This window comes from Mytilus edulis, chromosome 1 (genome assembly GCF_963676685.1).
Source record: "Mytilus edulis chromosome 1, xbMytEdul2.2, whole genome shotgun sequence".
Lineage (NCBI taxonomy): Eukaryota > Metazoa > Mollusca > Bivalvia > Mytilida > Mytilidae > Mytilus > Mytilus edulis.
In genome coordinates this window covers 35,030,738-35,049,226 of record NC_092344.1, presented here as the reverse complement: position 1 = coordinate 35,049,226, position 18,489 = coordinate 35,030,738, and the positions used below count along the sequence as shown (strand labels likewise).

At 29.3% G+C, this 18,489-nt stretch overlaps 1 protein-coding gene across 27 annotated transcripts in view; it reads left to right on the top strand.

The window, feature by feature from the left end:
- LOC139511639 (spermatogenesis-associated protein 1-like) overlaps positions 1 to 18,489 on the top strand; it is a 56,819-nt gene that overhangs the window by 21,191 nt on the left and 17,139 nt on the right. For 4 of the 27 annotated variants that reach the window (XM_071298754.1, XM_071298673.1, XM_071298740.1 and 1 more), the window contains exons 4-8: positions 2,967 to 3,020; positions 6,141 to 6,246; positions 11,049 to 11,586; positions 15,020 to 15,311; positions 16,936 to 16,962. In XM_071298754.1, coding sequence (XP_071154855.1) covers positions 2,967 to 3,020; positions 6,141 to 6,246; positions 11,049 to 11,586; positions 15,020 to 15,311; positions 16,936 to 16,962 — 1,017 coding nt within the window. Of the gene's footprint in view, positions 1 to 2,966; positions 3,021 to 6,140; positions 6,247 to 9,681; positions 9,703 to 11,048; positions 11,587 to 15,004; positions 15,312 to 16,935; positions 16,963 to 18,489 lie in introns of all 27 variants that reach the window. The other 23 variants (XM_071298788.1, XM_071298707.1, XM_071298746.1 and 20 more) reach the window with 10 other exon arrangements.

Genomic DNA, 18,489 nt, shown 5'->3' with positions numbered 1-18,489 from the left:
TACCAGTAAACTTTTAACATGAAATAACTTTTGAGATAAGTGGAACACATTAACTTCCGGTTGCTATATATACAGATTTGAACACATCATCAATACTGCAAAAGATAAATGGAAAATCACTATGAACATTTTTCAGTGTTTGAACTGCAATGTAGAACTAAAGTTTAAAGATTCCTATTTTTATTCTAGTATCGAACAAATTTTGTTTTGATTGGATTTCATTTGTAACTGACAGTTTATATTGAAGCTACAGTCTGGTTTTTTTAAGATTTCATTTTGGGCAGCTTATAATTTAAGACAAAAATGAGCACTTGCATACTTTCATGCATCCCAAGTTATTTTTTTTTTCTTCAGTTGTACAAAACTCTAGCCATCCACTAGCGTACTTACAAGTTAGTGGTGAATTGCACATTATAACTGCAAACATGTAGAATATGTGTGTCCTTCACTATGTGGTTTTGGCAAAAGAGTTAAAAAGAGATTCATGAGCATATTCAGGCTTCAAATAGGAAATATAGTCTTCATTGTTGAAGGCTGTACAGTGACCTATAGGTGTTAATTTCTGTGTCATTTGGTCTCTTGTGAAGAGTTGTCTCATTGGCAATCATACCACATCTTCTATTTTATATTTAAAACATTTGATGCCTTTATTTTTTTACTGTTTCATTTGTCTCAAGATAGAGTGCTAGTCTCAATTGTGTTGCTGCTGAATTATAAACACCAATTCATCAATCCATCCACATTAACATATGAATACCATGGATTAAAAGTTAACATGTTAAGTGTGTCTGTCTATATACCAGATCTTTAATCTAAATATCCTATATTTATCTTAGTTTCTTTATAACTAAATCTATAACATTGTGAAGAACCTGACCAATTACAATGAAATAAAGTGTAGGTACTAAATTTGGCTTATATTTGCATGTATTAAAGAACATACATGTATGATACCAGTAACTTTATGTGCTTTTCATGTGTTATTAATATCCAGATAGGAATTTAGCTTTATGTTTTTTCTAACGAATACCTATAGTGCATACTTTAAAAAGATCATTTATTTGGAAGATTAGCTTTAAACAATAGAATTTTCACACAGTTTAATAACTCTTTTGAAATAGTTCATGATTGATTGATCAGAATAAGAAAGACATTTTATTATTCAAACAAATTTTGAATCAACCAGGTGTAAATATTTGTATAAGAACTATACTTGTAGATTTGTATTTATTTTTGGTATAACGACAAGAGAAAGTTTTAAATGTTTTATCGGTAGATACCATATACACGATAGTTACGGAAGACAGTAAACATTGATATCAATGTCTCAACGTCAGTCGGATTAGGTATCTAAAACAAGACATAGAGATTTTTTATTTGGATTTCATTTAGAACTTTCTAGAAATGTAAATAAAGCATTTGATGAAAGTTTCAAATTTCCAATAATGATCTAAATATTGATTTAATGTCACCCTATATTAGAAATAAGCAAATGTTCAATTTCATTTTAAAAAGTTTTACATACATTTCAAAGTAGAAATACAAACAATATGCTTTATTTTGACTATTTGATTGATATATTTATTGGAAAAGCTTCTTTAATTGATAACAATTACTTTGACAGAACAAATAAGATTATACTGTATTGGTTTTGCTCATTGTTGAAGGTCATATGACAACCTATAATAACTTGAATCCCTGTCATCTGAACTCTGGTCGATAGTTGTCAATCCGGCTCAAGCAAGAAAATCAATCTCGTTGAAATTACCAACGATAATCATATAAATATTCTGAGAATTTATGAAGCTTCAATAATATTATCTGTAATAAAAGATACATGCATTGAACATAATGTTGCATAAAATTATTTATTTCATTTAAAAGATACAAAATACCCTGTTATTGAGGACCTCAGAATCGTGAAATTGGACCTGTAAGTTTATGTGTCATCAGATCATTAGTAATTATTAGTGCAAAATGTTACAAATCAGAAAATGGTATTCAAAGATGTCTTACTATTTAAATTTTATCTTTAAAAAATACTTTTGACACAAAACTTTTGGATTTTCATTGAAGTTTATAATAATTTGATAAAGTATATGTTATTGCTGCAATTAGGCAGATAAATTATTGATTAAACCGTTAAATACAATATCCAGTTTAAATGAATACTTGAAATATCTTACTCAAGGAATCAAATGTTATATTTTTCAATAACCATAAAATAAATTATTAGGCCTACATTTTAACAGATAACTTTTTAGATAAACTTTGTGGTGTTGAAATGTGTTTAAAGTTTTAACATCTAGGTCTACAAATATTTAACTTTGTTCGTTAAATTATTCATAAGAACTATCTATAAGTGGATACAGAGCTGGGAGATAGTTATTGTCATTTTATGCACTTATGTCCTTACATTTGTTGGTATAGATTTCTTTAAATGTTTACGTGACAGTTAGATAGTAGATGGTTTTGGTATCGAATGCAACCACAAAAGTGATTGCAGATGAGATTTGGTTATTGCTTTTCAGCATTGTTCACAAAATGCAATTACCTTAATGTCTTATTTGTTTTTAATTTAAATGATATTATTGACATCATTAATTTCTAAAATGTAAAAATTATGGAAAGTAGAAATTGATATGCATGCTGGCCTTTTAATGTCTTTTACTTATTTGTTTCATTGGGTTAGTGCCTCATTAATGTAACATAACCTACAATACCCTGTGTCTCTTTTTAATTTTATGTAACCATCGTGCTTACATTTCTGTGAATTTATTTGACAGACTTTTATAGTACCAATATTTCAAAGGGCTTTTGAAATGAGTCATATTATATAATATATTACTATATTTTAAAAGTTCAAGTTGTCCTTCTATCAAATTTGCAATTGGAGGAAAGTTTAATATAATGAAACTTTATTTATGCGATTTCCATGTTTAATGTTTTTGTTTTCTTTTTTTCAGTTAAAACCAAAGCAAGAGTTCCAGTTAAAAGTCAAACATTTTTTACCTCCAAATGTAAGTATCACATAAAATAAAAAGGATAAATAATCCTTATCACAAACCTCTTTGATCAGACTATGATAAGATTATACCCATAGGTCTCCCAATACTTTAGTTTCAGAAATTATTGCAATGTTTTTATTATTGCGAAAAATGCGACAGGATTATAATATTGCAACAATTTAAACTCACATTTTGAAATTTGTTATATGAATTAAACACAATTTTTCTCGATATCACAAAAATTTAAAATCGCGTTTAAGTCTAAAATGACAAAATTGCAATAATAATTGCACACAATGAATTCTGAATTTACTATATCTCATCTTTGCTGCTTTCATAAATAGCTGTCATTACTGGAAATCTTTATAAAAATATTTTTTAGCCAAATGTATAAAAAGAAAGGACAAGAAATAGTATTCTAGCTGTTGCTCAGGAATTTTCTGGAAATAATTTCATTTAGCATATTAAAGGCATGTTTATCAAAGGATAATATTTATTCAAGAGAACAATGCAGGCTCCTTTAATCCTATGATTATTGACAAAATGTTGCAGTTTACTTTAAATTATTTGCAGTGCTCAGTACTATAGACCTGAATGCAAATAATTATCATAGGATCAGGAATTAATTCCATTCTACTAAGGCATGTTTATCTAGAGTAATGTTTATTCAGGAGAACAATACAGGGTCCTTCAAACCTATAAGTCTTGACAAAATTTTGCAGTTAACTTGAAAATATTTGCAGCCATTTTATCATTCTGAATGATTTAAAATTGCAAACACTTATTACAGGATTAAGATCATCTCAGTTGCCTGGCATTATTTATCAAAGACAATAGCAGTTCAAATTGGTACTTAGCAATCAAGAAATTTTAAAATAATCAATGACACTTCAATTTATATTGCACCTAATTATATCATGAAATATACATTCACATTACTTTGAACATTCTTACATTGAAAAGATGACTGAGTGTTCAGAGAATTGTACTAAGTAAGCTTTGCATGTGGTATCGTCGATGATTGTGTCACCAGGGTATTGTAATGTATCAGTGTACATTCTGTCGTGAAGTGGATTTAATTCAACATTTAAAATTGAAATAAAAAAATTGTTGATTTTGACACCTGAGGATCTTTGAAATGACAGTTCATTCTTTTGTAGTTAGAAATATGTAATAAAAGGTAGAATGAAAATTTTGTAATTTGTTAAAAGGTGAAAGTTTTTCATCATTTAAGTTCATTTATATTTGCACATTTTCTGGTTACCAGAAGACATAGTTTAAGTATCCTAAGACGGGGCTGTGATGATGCATTTATAGCTGACTACCAGTTCTAGGATGAAATATGCTCCCATTAAACTTGAGAGAATGTTTTTAATCCAGATTATTGTGTTTGTTTGTTGGTATCTTAGGTTTAATGCATGCACGATCAATAAAAAAGAATTTGAAAAACATGAATATTGTAAAAATTGTATTGCGATTTGTACTTTAGTCCGATCTTATATTGTGAATACAACATTGCTTTAAGTGGTACTAGTGTTATATTGATTTATAATCCCAAATGACTTGTCACAACTCTTCAACCTTGAAAACGAACAAAGGATATCTCCGCTGTTCTAACGTAATCTTTTGAAATTCTCATTTACAGTAAAAAAAAAAGTAAGATTAATGAACCATCTTTAAACAAGGAATGTTTATGTTGCTTGTTAGTTTATCAATTCTGCCTTATTTTTCGTGTTATAATAACAGAAGGTGGTAATGTAATCATGACATTGACCCATGGATATTCCTGTTTGAATCTTATTCATATTTATATCTTCCGATTTATGACAGGAATTTATGTATATTTAAACTCCGCAGATAACAATGAACTATTTTGATTGTAACACAATACCTGATTGAGAGTAAATTTCATCACACTTATGCCAGACAAATATATTATTTGAAATTTCCATATTCTTTGGCTTGAGTTTTATCATAGGAATTTTGAAAACATTGATAACAAAATGGGGATTTAGTCTTAAATATAGGATGTCTTTCATTGGTACTCATACCACATCTTATTAATATTAGATATAAGATTTACCTCAGTCAATGAGATATGTTTCTGTGGAAGGTCAGTGAAATGATTTGGGTATATCTGGTTCCTCTACCAATAAAAGCTGGCTTAGTAACCAGGATATATAAATGTGGTGAAAGTAGCATTAAATCCCAACAATAATCAATTATTTCTAATTTGTGTCAGTCACCAGTAAAAAACATGAATAAAAAAGACTCTTCAATATTTGAACATAGCAGGTAGATCCCCACGTTACAGTAGGTTTACTTATAATATACAAATCCTGGACATTATTGACAATAAAAGTATACTTTGATAATTATTTACTTATTGATTTAATGAAGTTAGTATGATAATCCTGTAAGTAAAGACCAAACATTGTTAGATATTTATATTGCTTAGGTATACAAAAAGTTCAATCTTGATTCCTCGTCCACCTGTGATGTCAAATAATCTATAGTTTTGTACCTGCTCAATGCAAACATTTGAAACAAATAAATACAAATTTTTGACTTATTTCATAATTGAATCTCTAAATGTGCAAGTAATATAAGGATTATAGTTAAACTCACTCTTCCAAAAAATGCTCGTCTTGTAGAGTGTGACAAAGTTTTGCAATTAATCACTAATAAATGAAACTTAAAATTCAGACGGTCTTAACTTAGTCTTGTGTGAGAATAATGGGTACTTTCATGAGTCCATATTGAAATACCCCGTAGCCTGAGATGGATCTGTCATTCTGTATATATATGTATAACCGGTCAATATCTAATGGTCTGTATATGGGACTGGTCAAACTCATCTAAAAAAAAGGATTGGACGTCTTTTGTTCGAATTTTGGCCTTTCTTGGTCAGAATGCATTGAAATAAGGAAGAGTCATCGAATTTTTACAAAAAATATCTTGGTTTTAAATCGCAAAAATTAAAATCGCATTTAAGTCCAAAATGACAAAGTGCAATAAAAAGTACACACAATATATTCTGAATTAACAGTAATGAAAATAAAAAAATTCTTTAAGAATGTAAAAAATTCAATCTGTATCCTTTAACCATTTCCTTTCTACATATTTTTACAGTCATATGCACCAGAGTTATATTTATTAGAAGTAGAGAATCGAGATGATGAAAATGAAACCACTGGTAGTACTAGACCTACAACAAGATCCCCACAATTTACAGAGAGTAAGCCTTTGTTTTATAACTTCAGTCATATTGAGAACATTTTAATAAGTAAAGTTTTTTGTTTAATTTGATATAAATATATATAATTTGGATTTAGTTTTGTAAGATTAATATATTATTTTAGTTTAGTTTTAATTGGTAATTTAATTTTATTAATGAATTATATTCAAGTAATGTGTAATATTAATATTAATGTGTAAATATATTCCGTGTTATAACCATTTATTGTCACTGTGTGAAGAGCACCTGAGCACTCTATAGTTTTCCTTCCTGGTTTGGTGGCAGCGGTGGGATTTGGTATTGGGATTTAGATATTCTCCTATCATACCATAATTTCATTTGATTCCATTGTATGTTAAAACAAGATGATCATCTCTAATATGTCAAGCAAACAATAGAGATCCATAGGATTATAGCTCTATCTGATCTATTGGTATATTTAAATATTCAGTATTCCTTGTATGATATAAGATACATTTTACCTTGACATAAATGGAAATTTTTATAACTTGCCTTATTTAAACTCCTGATTTTCGTGGAATAAAATATCAGAATTCATAGAAATGAATGATGTTATAAATTTAAAAATTTTTTTTAAAATTTATAACTCGTTAAAGGTAAATGTGATGGTCAATGAGATAATAAAATTATTCAGTCTGGCAGTTCAAATTCGGGAATAGTTGAAAAACATAACTCACTAGTATCTCTTTCAAGTTTTCCAAACCTAAAATTACTGCATCTTAGTCCTTGAAACTACAAAGTGAATTAAACAGACTTAATTTTTATCATCAGTTAAGCAGCACTGCATAAGTATTTTATTATATTTTTGGGGTTCCTTTACAAAATATTCACTTTACCGTAGCTATACAGATGAGAGAAAAATGTGAACTTTTTCTAGTTAAAACTTACTTAGTGAACAGTGAAGTTTTAAATACATTATATACAAGTGTTATTGTACAATATTGTTTAAGCTATCAGAAACTGCATATAATGATGCAATCCTTTATGTGACTTTTTCATTGGCTGCTATGGTGATGAGGTCATATGACTGGAGAGGCTTAAGTCTTTTAGTAAGTACCTTCATACGGGTACAGGCATTAGCACATTCTGAGTGTACACATGTGTATTTTATTTATTTGGATATTTTCTTACCTTACACAATATAAATGTGGTATGCCGTGTATATAAGCATTATTCAGTAGGTGATGGTCAAAACACAAATCAAGGTGATGGGAGATCGAGGGTTTTCTACTAGAAAATTTTGGGGTATCTTTCAGATGTTTCATTGGATTTTTTGGGAGATCTTTAAAAAAGAAAAATGACTACATTTATATGAGGATCTAATTCTATACTTATTTGCACCCTTTCCTCAATCTTTTGTAGACATACAAATTGCATGTTGAAAATCAGAGTGCATGTCTGATAATTCAGAGCTTGATTTTCAAAAGTTCTTTCAAATTACTAGAAATGGTAGATTAACTTCTTTGAATAACATTAGCTTTAACAATGTTTATATACATGCATGTTATTCCCCTATTATTGAGTAACATGAATACAAATCATATTTACATCTTCATTCAAAACTGTAGCGGTCTCATACAAGATTTTTTGGCCCAGTATGAAATTACTGATTTTTTAGTTCTTTACATGTGTCTTTTTGCAACTGACAAATTATTGTTAACTCTAGTCCATTTGGCTGTTTGTTCTTCAGTTCACATTTAATAACAAGATGGCATATTTTGTTTACCTTAAGTTCTAAAACTAAATGAATGATCAAAACAGAATGAGGGGTATATACCATGCAGCTGCGTTTTTCCCCTTCTATATTTAATTGTTTTAATTTATTTCCTATATTTTAAAAAGTATTTCCATCCTGATTTAGTATGAAATATTTGCCACTGAACATCAAGCAAACACCTGTCAATTTTTTTACAATATTTACACATATTTTCACTATTCAATTGCCAAAAATTGTTTTAACCAAATTATAGTTGAAATACAATGCAGTTTCAAGATTTTTATTGATTACTTTTTTTCTTCTGTAGATCTAAAATTTGCATTAGAGATTAGATAGATACAATATTACCTGCTGCTTTAGGAAATTAAAACCAGAGCTGTAACTATTTGAATGTCAAGAAATTTTTATTTAAGTAAATACATAACTATGAAATTGATTAAACTGACAGTGGAATTAAATAAGCTCAGAGTCATTTGGGAAAAAACATCTCTAACAGTTGGGAACAGTTGCCAATACATATAAAAAAAAAGATGTGGTATGATTGCCAATGAGAGAACTCTCCATAAGAGACAGAAATTAACAGCTATAGGTCACTGTACGGCTTCAACAATGAGCAAAGCCCATCCCTTATAGTCATCTATAAAAGGCATTGAAATCATGTAATTTTTTAGCATAATTATTGATACTTGTATAAAACGATTGGAAAATAAGTAATGATTTAAAAATTTTGGTCATGTTAGTGCAACTGGTAATTATAAATTCAAATTCATCGTAATGATTTGCAGTTTTCTAAACTATTAGTTAAAAATAAACCAATCAAACTGAAATTGGACTCTTTATCATTGCAATCTTATGTGACCCATGTTTATTAACTGATATTAAATTTCTCAGTTGTATGTATTTATATGAAGTAATTGTATCTATGTTTTTGGATACATTGTACTAACGATTTGTGGTACAAAACCTTAAAACAGGCTATTATTTGAACTTGGAATTATTTTTAATTATGGAATTTGCATAATTTCTTGTGCTGGAATTTTTTTTATATATTTCAAGTTTATTTGGTTAAAAAATGTATTATTATGTTTTAAGCAGATCATAACACTTGCCATATAATGTATTTTGTATAGATAGTGTTGTGCGCGGCACAGTACATTCTATTGAAAATGTACTATCTTCTTTGTAATAGAAAGTGTTGTGCGCAGCACAGAACATTTAAGTACAGAATAAACATGGAATTTATTAAAAATTTTCAGCACAAGAAATTATGCAAATTCCATAATTAAAAATAATTCCAAGTTCAAATAATAGCCTGTTTTAAGTAGATTTTCTAAAACTAAACCATTTTGCACAAGAAGTATGTACAGAAAACAAACTTGAAATATTTTCTTTTTTAGATATTCATTTATTTTCATAGAACCTCACCATCATATCATTCTTCATTTCATTTCCATGAATTCTTAGTTATAGTTCCTTTCCCTGTATGGCTGTTTTCCGGCAGTAGCGAAATTCCTCATGCTCTGTGAAGCTTTAATATCTTGGGTTTTCCCAATTCCCTACACCCTGGTATTTGTAATGGTTCAAGGTTTTGCACAGAAAGACACTGCCAGCCATATTGTTTTTGGTGTTTCACTCATTTAATTAAAACTTCATGAAAAAATTAAATCATCTAAGTCTAAATTGAATTCCTTTTACAGTGTTAAGATCTTTTGCTACGCGTAAGTGACAAAATGTGTTTGTTTTTATGTTTTGGTACCCAGAAAAAAATAAAATACTGAAATATTTGTGTGAAGCAGCAAAAACAATTAACTACTGGTCGGGTATGCATGAATCACTTTGCATTATATTTGTGGAGTATAGGTTACAAGTTGTTTGTTGGGGCTTGCAATTAGATATTGATTTATGGTAGCAAACTATTTTTTAGAATATATAACAGAAGAGTTTGAATTTAATAACTTATGAAATGTGTGTTTAGCCTGGGTAGACAATTCACTATCTTCTGAATTTTTTAAGACTAGTTTATATTCTGCTGACATTTTGAAAATAAATTCTACCAATAATCCAAAAATTCTTAATAGCAAATCAACCAATTTGAAACAGATCACACTTTATAAATTTGGAAAACTTCATTGGTATGAAATTCAGCAGATAAAAACTACACAAAGTATATATGTGGTATTGGTAGATGGTATAGTTTGCACAATAGCTTTGGCACTAGGTTAACATCAGTTTTACATTTAGTTTTTAACAGTCCATATTGGATTGCTAGACATATTTTATGTTGATTATAGGCCAAAGAGTTATAGGCTATATGGCAGAAAAATTGTTTTGTTTTAATAGGTTCTTTTATATGTCGCATTCAATTTTTTTATTTGTTTTTATCATATTGCAAAGTTAGATATAGACATATTCAGGATTTGGTTAATATCTATTTTCTTCTCTTTTGTACTTAACTAAATTTAACATAAACTTTTAAGTCTACTTTATGATGTGAACTTCTGTAAAACTTTCTACTCTTTAGAATTGGAGGTTTTAACTTATTAACCAAATTAATGCATTTATTTATTTTTATAAAAAAATGAACTGAATGAAGTCAGACTGTTTTTTTCTCTTAATTCTTATAACTTATGTTGAAGCATTAACGTATTTTTGAAAAATGAGAGGGAAAAAACGTGATGAAATTTTTAATGACTAAATATTTAACTTGACATTTATATTGGAGTTGAAAGTTAATTTCATCTTATTCTATGCAAATATCAATAAATTTCATTTTACTAAGTGAAGCAAATGATGTTAAAATTGAAGTTTTGTTTGTTTTACATTGCATTTGTTAAATGTTTGTGTTTTATACATGATGACATTTTTATTCAATGCAGAAATTTAAATTTGATTTTATACCATATTGGATTACTTTGCTATATCAAAATTGTTGCTTTATTTTGTTAAGCTACAAATTCTGCATTGGAATTATTATAAATTTAGCCATTATAGATTGTGTAAGCTGTTATAGCTAAGAGTTTGTAGGCTGCTAGTAGTAAATTGCTATTAATTGCTTTTTTAATAGGTGAGGATGAACGCCAGTCAAACAGATATAGACAAAAGCCTCGCAATGCCACATCACCATATCGCTATACATCACCTCTACCTAAAATAAAAAGTGATCGAGGTGGTTCACAAAAAACTGTTGAAAGTGTTACCCATTTTGATCAGAATGGGGATACAGATGGTGAAAAATTAGTAACTGTATCTAATTCTTGGGGTGGAGATACAAGGAGATCCCCTCGCCGTAGCCCCCAAACTTCTAGAAGATCACCCCCTCCACGTTCCCCTCCCCCTCAAAACGATTATTCTCATAAACAAAACGAATACCCATCTCAGCAAAATGATTACCCACCCCCTCAAAATGACTACCCAGATACTTCACGTTTAAATGCAAGCCCTACACATTCAGGGGTTACAGACAAACCAGTGGCCAGTTCACATCAACCAGTAGCCAGCAAGTATGATCCACGTTCAGCAACTTACACCAACCAAACCAATGATTCTGGGATAGCAGGTCTAACTCCAGAAGAATACAGAGAAAACTATGATGATGCTGAAAGGTGAGAAATAGAAACAAAATGACATCTCTGGACACAAATGTTCTTCTTTAAATTACTTTTCTTATATAAAAATAGTTCTTTATATAAATATTAGTTATTTCCAAGTTTGGCCTTTCATATTTTTGAAACTTTGAGCTCTACTGCTTACTTTTCCTGTTATCAGTAATTGACTGAATATCTTTATGATACAGTCATTTTTCTTCATCTCATATGTAATGTTATTCAGTTGATTGATCTCATAAGTAAAGTCATTTAGTTCTTAGATCTCACAAGTAAAGTCATACAGTTCTTAGATGTCATGAGTAAAGTCATTCAGTTCTTAGATCTCATGAGTGAAGTCATTCAGTTTCTTGATCTCATAAGTAAAGTCATTCAGTTTCTTGATCTCATAAGTAAAGTCATTCAGTTTTTTGATCTCACAAGTAAAGTCATTCAGTTCTTAGATCTCACAAGTAAAGTCATTCAGTTCTTAGATGTCATGAGTGACGTCATTCAGTTCTTAGATCTCATGAGTGACGTCATTCAGTTTCTTGATCTCATAAGTAAAGTCATTCAGTTTCTTGATCTCATAAGTAAATTCATTCAGTTCATAGATCTCACAAGTAAAGTCATTCAGTTCTTAGATGTCATGAGTAGAAGTCATTCAGTTCTTAGATCTCATGAGTAAAGTCATTCAGTTTCTTGATCTCATAAGTAAAGTCATTCAGTTTCTTGATCTCATAAGCAGAGTCATTAAGTTCATAGATCTCATAAGTAAAGTCATGTAGTTTATAAATCTCATAAGTAAAGTCATTAAGTTTCTTCATCTCATAAGTAAAGTCATTAAGTTTATAGATCTCATGAGTAAAGTCATTCCGTTTCTTGATCTTGTAAGTAAAGTCATTCCGTTTCTTGATCTCATAAGTAAAGTCATTCAGTTTCTTGATCTCATAAGTAAAGTCATTCAGTTTCTTGATCTCATAAGTAAAGTCATTAAGTTTCTTGGTCTCATAAGTAAAGTCATTAAGTTTATAGATGTCATGAGTAAAGTCATCCAGTTCTTAGATCTCATGAGTAAAGTCATTCTTTTGATAGATCTCATAAGTAGTCATTCAGTTTATAGATCTCATGAGTAAAATCATTCAGTTTATAGATCTCATAGGTGAAGTCATTCTGTTCCTTGATCTCATAAGTAGTCATTCAGTTTAAAGATCTTACAAGTAAAGTCAGTCAGTGTCTTTATGGCTTAAGAAAGTTGTTTAGTTTCTTTATGACGTGAGTTAAGTCATCCAGTAGTTTGTTTAGTGGATACACTATATTAAATAGTTTTTAAAAAGGGACAAAAAATTAGATGCAAGAAATTTTTAAAATTGCTGAACACTTGTGTCCAGATAATTATTAGTGTGTGTTATTGTATAAACTAGCATACCAGATCATTGATCACATATAGTTAATTATCGCACCAACATTACTAATGGTGCATTAATTCAGTCAATAAGTAACTTTATCACTGATGTGCACTAATTGAATGTTGAAATATTTATAAAAGTGTTTGATGTTTTGCGTACTTACTAATTGGAATTACAGTGTTATATGATGCAGTGACTGAATTAACAAATTGAGTAACATATCATGGTGTTTTTTCATAAACACAATGCACTACAAAAAGATTTGCTTTTCACTGCTTGCCATATTAAAGTAAATATCACAATACACAATCATATAAACAGAAAATAGTCATCCCACATATAAACATAGTTAGAAAATACAGATTCTTTTGCTTCACAAGAAATGAAATAATATAAGATTAAATCAAATTGTTTTTGCATTCTTGGCCACATTTATAATAGATATGTACTTTTTTGAAACTTTTAATTAAGAGTCGGGGTATACTTAGCACAACAATGTATGCAACTTCTAAATATGCAGATATTACTACATGGATTTGTTCATTTAGATTATATTAGCTAAAAGATTGTCAATAATATCCCAGTGAACACAGAAGAATCTATATTTACACAGTATATATTTCCTGTTGAACACCTTATATGTTCCATTATTTGAATTGTTTAATCATGTTGAATGAATTGAAGCCAATACATAGATCTTAGTGTATGTCACTATAATTAATTTCTAAAGAGTGTTGTTGAAGAAGTAAATTAAGTTGTAATAACATGATTTCAATAAATGCACACAAATAGTGGCAAAATAACATTGAATAACATAGTAGTGACAAGCTTGAATATAAACATTACAGATTTCAGTTCTTATACAGTATCTTGAGATAGTCCTTTTAAAAAAATATTTTCATTTTTATGCCCCACCTACGATAGTAGAGGGGCATTATGTTTTCTGGTCTGTGCGTCCGTCCGTGCGTCCGTCTGTTCGTCCGTTCGTTCGTTCGTCCGTCTGTCCCGCTTCAGGTTAAAGTTTTTGGTCAAGGTAGTTTTTGATGAAGTTGAAGTCCAATGAACTTGTAACTTAGTATACATGTGCCCTATGATATGATCTTTCTAATTTAAATGCCAAATTAGAGTTTTGACCCCAATTTTACGGTTCACTGAACATAGAAAATGATAGTGCAAATTTCAGGTTAAAGTTTTTGGTCAAGGTAGTTTTTGATAAAGTAGAAGTCCAATCAACTTGAAACTTAGTATACATGTTCCCTTTGATAAGATCATTCTAATTTTAATGCCAAATTAGAGAATTTATTCCAATTTCACGGTCCACTAAACATAGAAAATGATAGTGCGAGTGGGGCATCCGTGTACTGTGGACACATTCTTGTTTCACATACAGTTCATTTGGGTATACAAATTGATGGTCTGTACCTCATTTTATTATACTAAAGGACAAGTATGGTCTTTAAATTGATCCAGTAATTTGAAAATTGGTATTTAAGAATACATTTTTGCAATATCTTGACAATTGTTTTTATTGTTTCCCTGCATTGAATTCAATAAAAATTTTGAATTCTGAAATCTAATAGTTCCTATCATCAATATACTGTATTTGAGTTAGCAACAGTAAAATGATAATTCAGTCTCTTGAATTTAACTGTTTCTGATATTTTGGTACAGTATCTAGAATTATGATGACATTTGATAGAACTGATAGTATTCACATTTTAGCTTCCCTGGCCATTGGTCGTGTAAGCTACTGTCATTATTTGGCCTCAATCCTCAGCCCTACTGTTTACAGAACATGTATAAGATGTTAACATGCACTTTTATGGTAATTGAAACCTCAGTTTAAAAAAAATACTCCTTTCTTATCAGTTCTAGACTAATGTTCTAAATAATTAATTTACATTTAACTATTGGAGGAAACAGTTTTATTTAAGAGATTGTACTAACACTCTGTCAGGCATAGGGCAGTTTATCACTGTAATGTTAGCTAAAGCACAAAATAATACAAAGACTAATAATCTTCATAATAGGATGTATCTATATAGGAGGAAGAATGAGTACAACGAAAGTCGACAGAAGGAATTAGAGAATCGGCTCAACGGTGATCGCATGAATGGTGATCTAGATGACAGCGATCGTCAACGCAGACTTAGGGAAGATCAAGAGAGAGAAGAATGGGAAAGGAAGAATAGAGACGAAGATGAGCGTAGACGCAGGGAAGAGGAAGACAGAAGGAGGAGGGAAGAAGAAGAACGTCAAAGAGAGGAAGATGAGAGAAGACGCAGAGAAGAAGAAAGAGAAAAGATGGCTAGGGAAAAATTATCAGGTTCAGACGAAGTAAGTATTTAAAAATCTGATATATATCTAACCAAGCGGGAATTAAAGTAGAGTAAGTCAGCTCCTGAATTGTCACTATTTAAAGGACAACCTGCTAAAAAAGACATATATATATATATAATTAATCAATAACAATAGTGAAAATACAAAACTGAAAGTTCATTTTGTGTAGAAAAAAATAATAAAAATCAGAATTTAATACACAAGTAAATGATGCCAAGGCATTAAGTATAAAAGAACTGCCAGAGGACCACTGAAAATTTTCCAGAACAATAACTCTTTCAAGTGTACAATCTTACTGCTGAGGTTGTATACATGTATCCTTGTCATGATTTAGTGATAATCCGTTAAATTTAGGCAAAACAATATTTTTAGCTTCTTTATGTTAAATATAAGACAAAATCCTCTATTTAGCATTGTAAAGGTTGTTGTAATTTTTACCTACTTTGTCATGTATCAAAATCTTTTGAAACAGACATTAGTTACATACAAAATAGACAAATAGTGACATTTCTCAAACCTGGAATGGCTGGATATTAAAATATACAACCACAATTATCAGCTATAATTGGATTTCAATCTCTCTCCTGTAGACTTTTCAGACTTTTAAAAAGGATATGTTAATGACATGTAATTTCTTTTGACTAAATACATTGAATAACGGAGATGAGATGTAGGGTATTCTGAATTAAAGGTGTAGATAATATTATTATATGAAGACATGCATATTTATAGATCATCTGACATACACAAAAACAACATTTACATCTTATTCAAAACTGTTTCAATGTTTACATGTAAACAAGTGCATTTAAACTATTCAAATTTAGTATTGGTGCCTTGTTGGATGTTTTTAATCTTGAATGGGTTTGAATTTAAGGGGTTTTATCAATAGATAGAAAAGATATGTAAACTTCACTTACAATGTTTTTCTTTGGTTCTCTTGTACTTTCATTTTCTATTATTATGTTGTGTTGATTTCAAAACAGTACAGAATTTGTTTATATTGAATTCTATGTGTATTGAATAATGTACTTTTAACCTGCTTTGAAATATGTCTTTGAATTTAAATCTTGTACACTGATATTTTACTTTACTCCAACAATTCAAAGAGATTTGTATGTATGGTAAAAATGTTGGTATTCATCATAAATGCTATCAGAATGAGACATCATTCAAGATCAAGTCAATGCAATTGGAGATATCCTTTAAATTTTAACTATTAGCATTTCCTACATTCGACTGCTATATAATAGCAATTGTGGAGGCTCTTTCTTTCGTTTACTGAATGTTTTGTTGAGATAGACAAATTTTCCTTGACCTCATAGACTTAGTACTTTTATCATGACACTGTAAACGTCATCAGACATTGAACAAAGTTTAAACATAGATATCAGATAAATGATTGATCTGATCAGAAAAGTCACAATATGGCACCAAAAAAAAGTAAAATCACAAAAATACTGAATTCCAAGGAAAATTCAAGAAAGTCCCTAATTAAATGGCAAAATCAAAAGCTCAAACACATCAAATAAAAGGATAACAACTGTCATATTCCTGAATTGAAAACAAACTTATTTTTAATAACTTTACATAAAAGAAATTGTCATTGCTATACTTTTAGAGACAATTACAAGGAAAAATGAGAAAGGTAAAGGGAGATAACTCTTCCCATGGGAGATAATTCTTCCCATGCAGTGTGTGCTGATTTTAATACAAAAATAGATATCTTTCCAAAATTTGCTTCTTTAGCAACCTTATTGCATGCTTCATAGCAGTTTTAATTATAAATTTACATCATAGAATACGATTTTTGTTGATTTTGTATAATTTTCTATGCTAGGATGTTTTGAGTGTTCAGTAATTTTGTATGACTATTTTAATTTACATGCTTTAGGCAATTAGCTGATAACAAAAAACCATGATTTCCTGCTTAATACCATCAAAGTTTTATATTACAGATAGTGTTTAATTTTTATTTTCAACAAATTCCTGCATGTTTAATAGCTATTATATCAGTGAAAGCAGTAGATAAACATTAAATTCCATCAAACTTTAAACGAATGTGTCCATTAGCAACTTGTAATATTTGTTTATATTGCACATAATGATCTGAAAAATACTTGATTGTATGCTCATTGAATTAGAACTGTACCGAAAAAAAGACAAGATTAAACATTCGAAGCCTTTCATAATTTAATTGATTTTTAGTGTCATGAAGCTTTTGGATCTGTTAGATATTTTACATACAACCATTGACATTGTAACTGGGATACATTCAAACCTTTCATACATGGAATGAATATATCAAAAGTAATAAGATATTGATCATAAGAGAAAATTGGTCAATTAAACATACGCCAAGAAGTTTGATATTGGTTATACTTTGATCTGTATCGAAGTGCATCCTGTAAATACCTTGTAAATACCTGTAGTATGACATAATGGCGGGCAATTATAACACGTTGGCTGCATTTTCCTCCTTTAATATTTCCCTTCATTGATTAGATAATATTGGTGACTTGTCACCAGTTTAATAATTAATCAGTCCTTTCCAATAAAGACTTTAATAATTTTAGTGTCAGTGATGCCAAACATTTAATTTAACTGATAACAAATTTTAATATTGTTTTTTTGAAAGAAGATGAGATATAATAATTGAATAATTGATTAGTTATTCAGCAAGTAAAAGATGGAAAATAGCAAAAAAATATCAAAGCCCGTTAATACTAACAATATATTCATTAAAATTTAATTGTTTCGTTGTAGTAATGTTTTCTACCTTATGCAAAGCCATCTAATATTAAATGTTAAAACTAATTGCTAATCAATTATCTTGCATCATAGTAGAACTTTGATAAGAAAATTCTTGCAATTACATTCTAACCCAGTGCTTAATTGTACCATTAAGAAAGAAGAATAGTATACAAGTGATGCTATACCTTCACTGTTCAACAATTTTGGTATTAAATATATTTTCATTGTACCATAGGTGTTGGATTATAACTAAAAATACATATTCAAGATACACACAGGTCATTACTTTTTAATTAGATACAATTAATGCTTTTGGAATTTTGATATACATGTACATGTATTATGTAATCAGCATAAGAAGCATTGTCCCTTGATATATATTTTTATATTCTTTTAGCTTTGACTAACTTTTTGAAATACT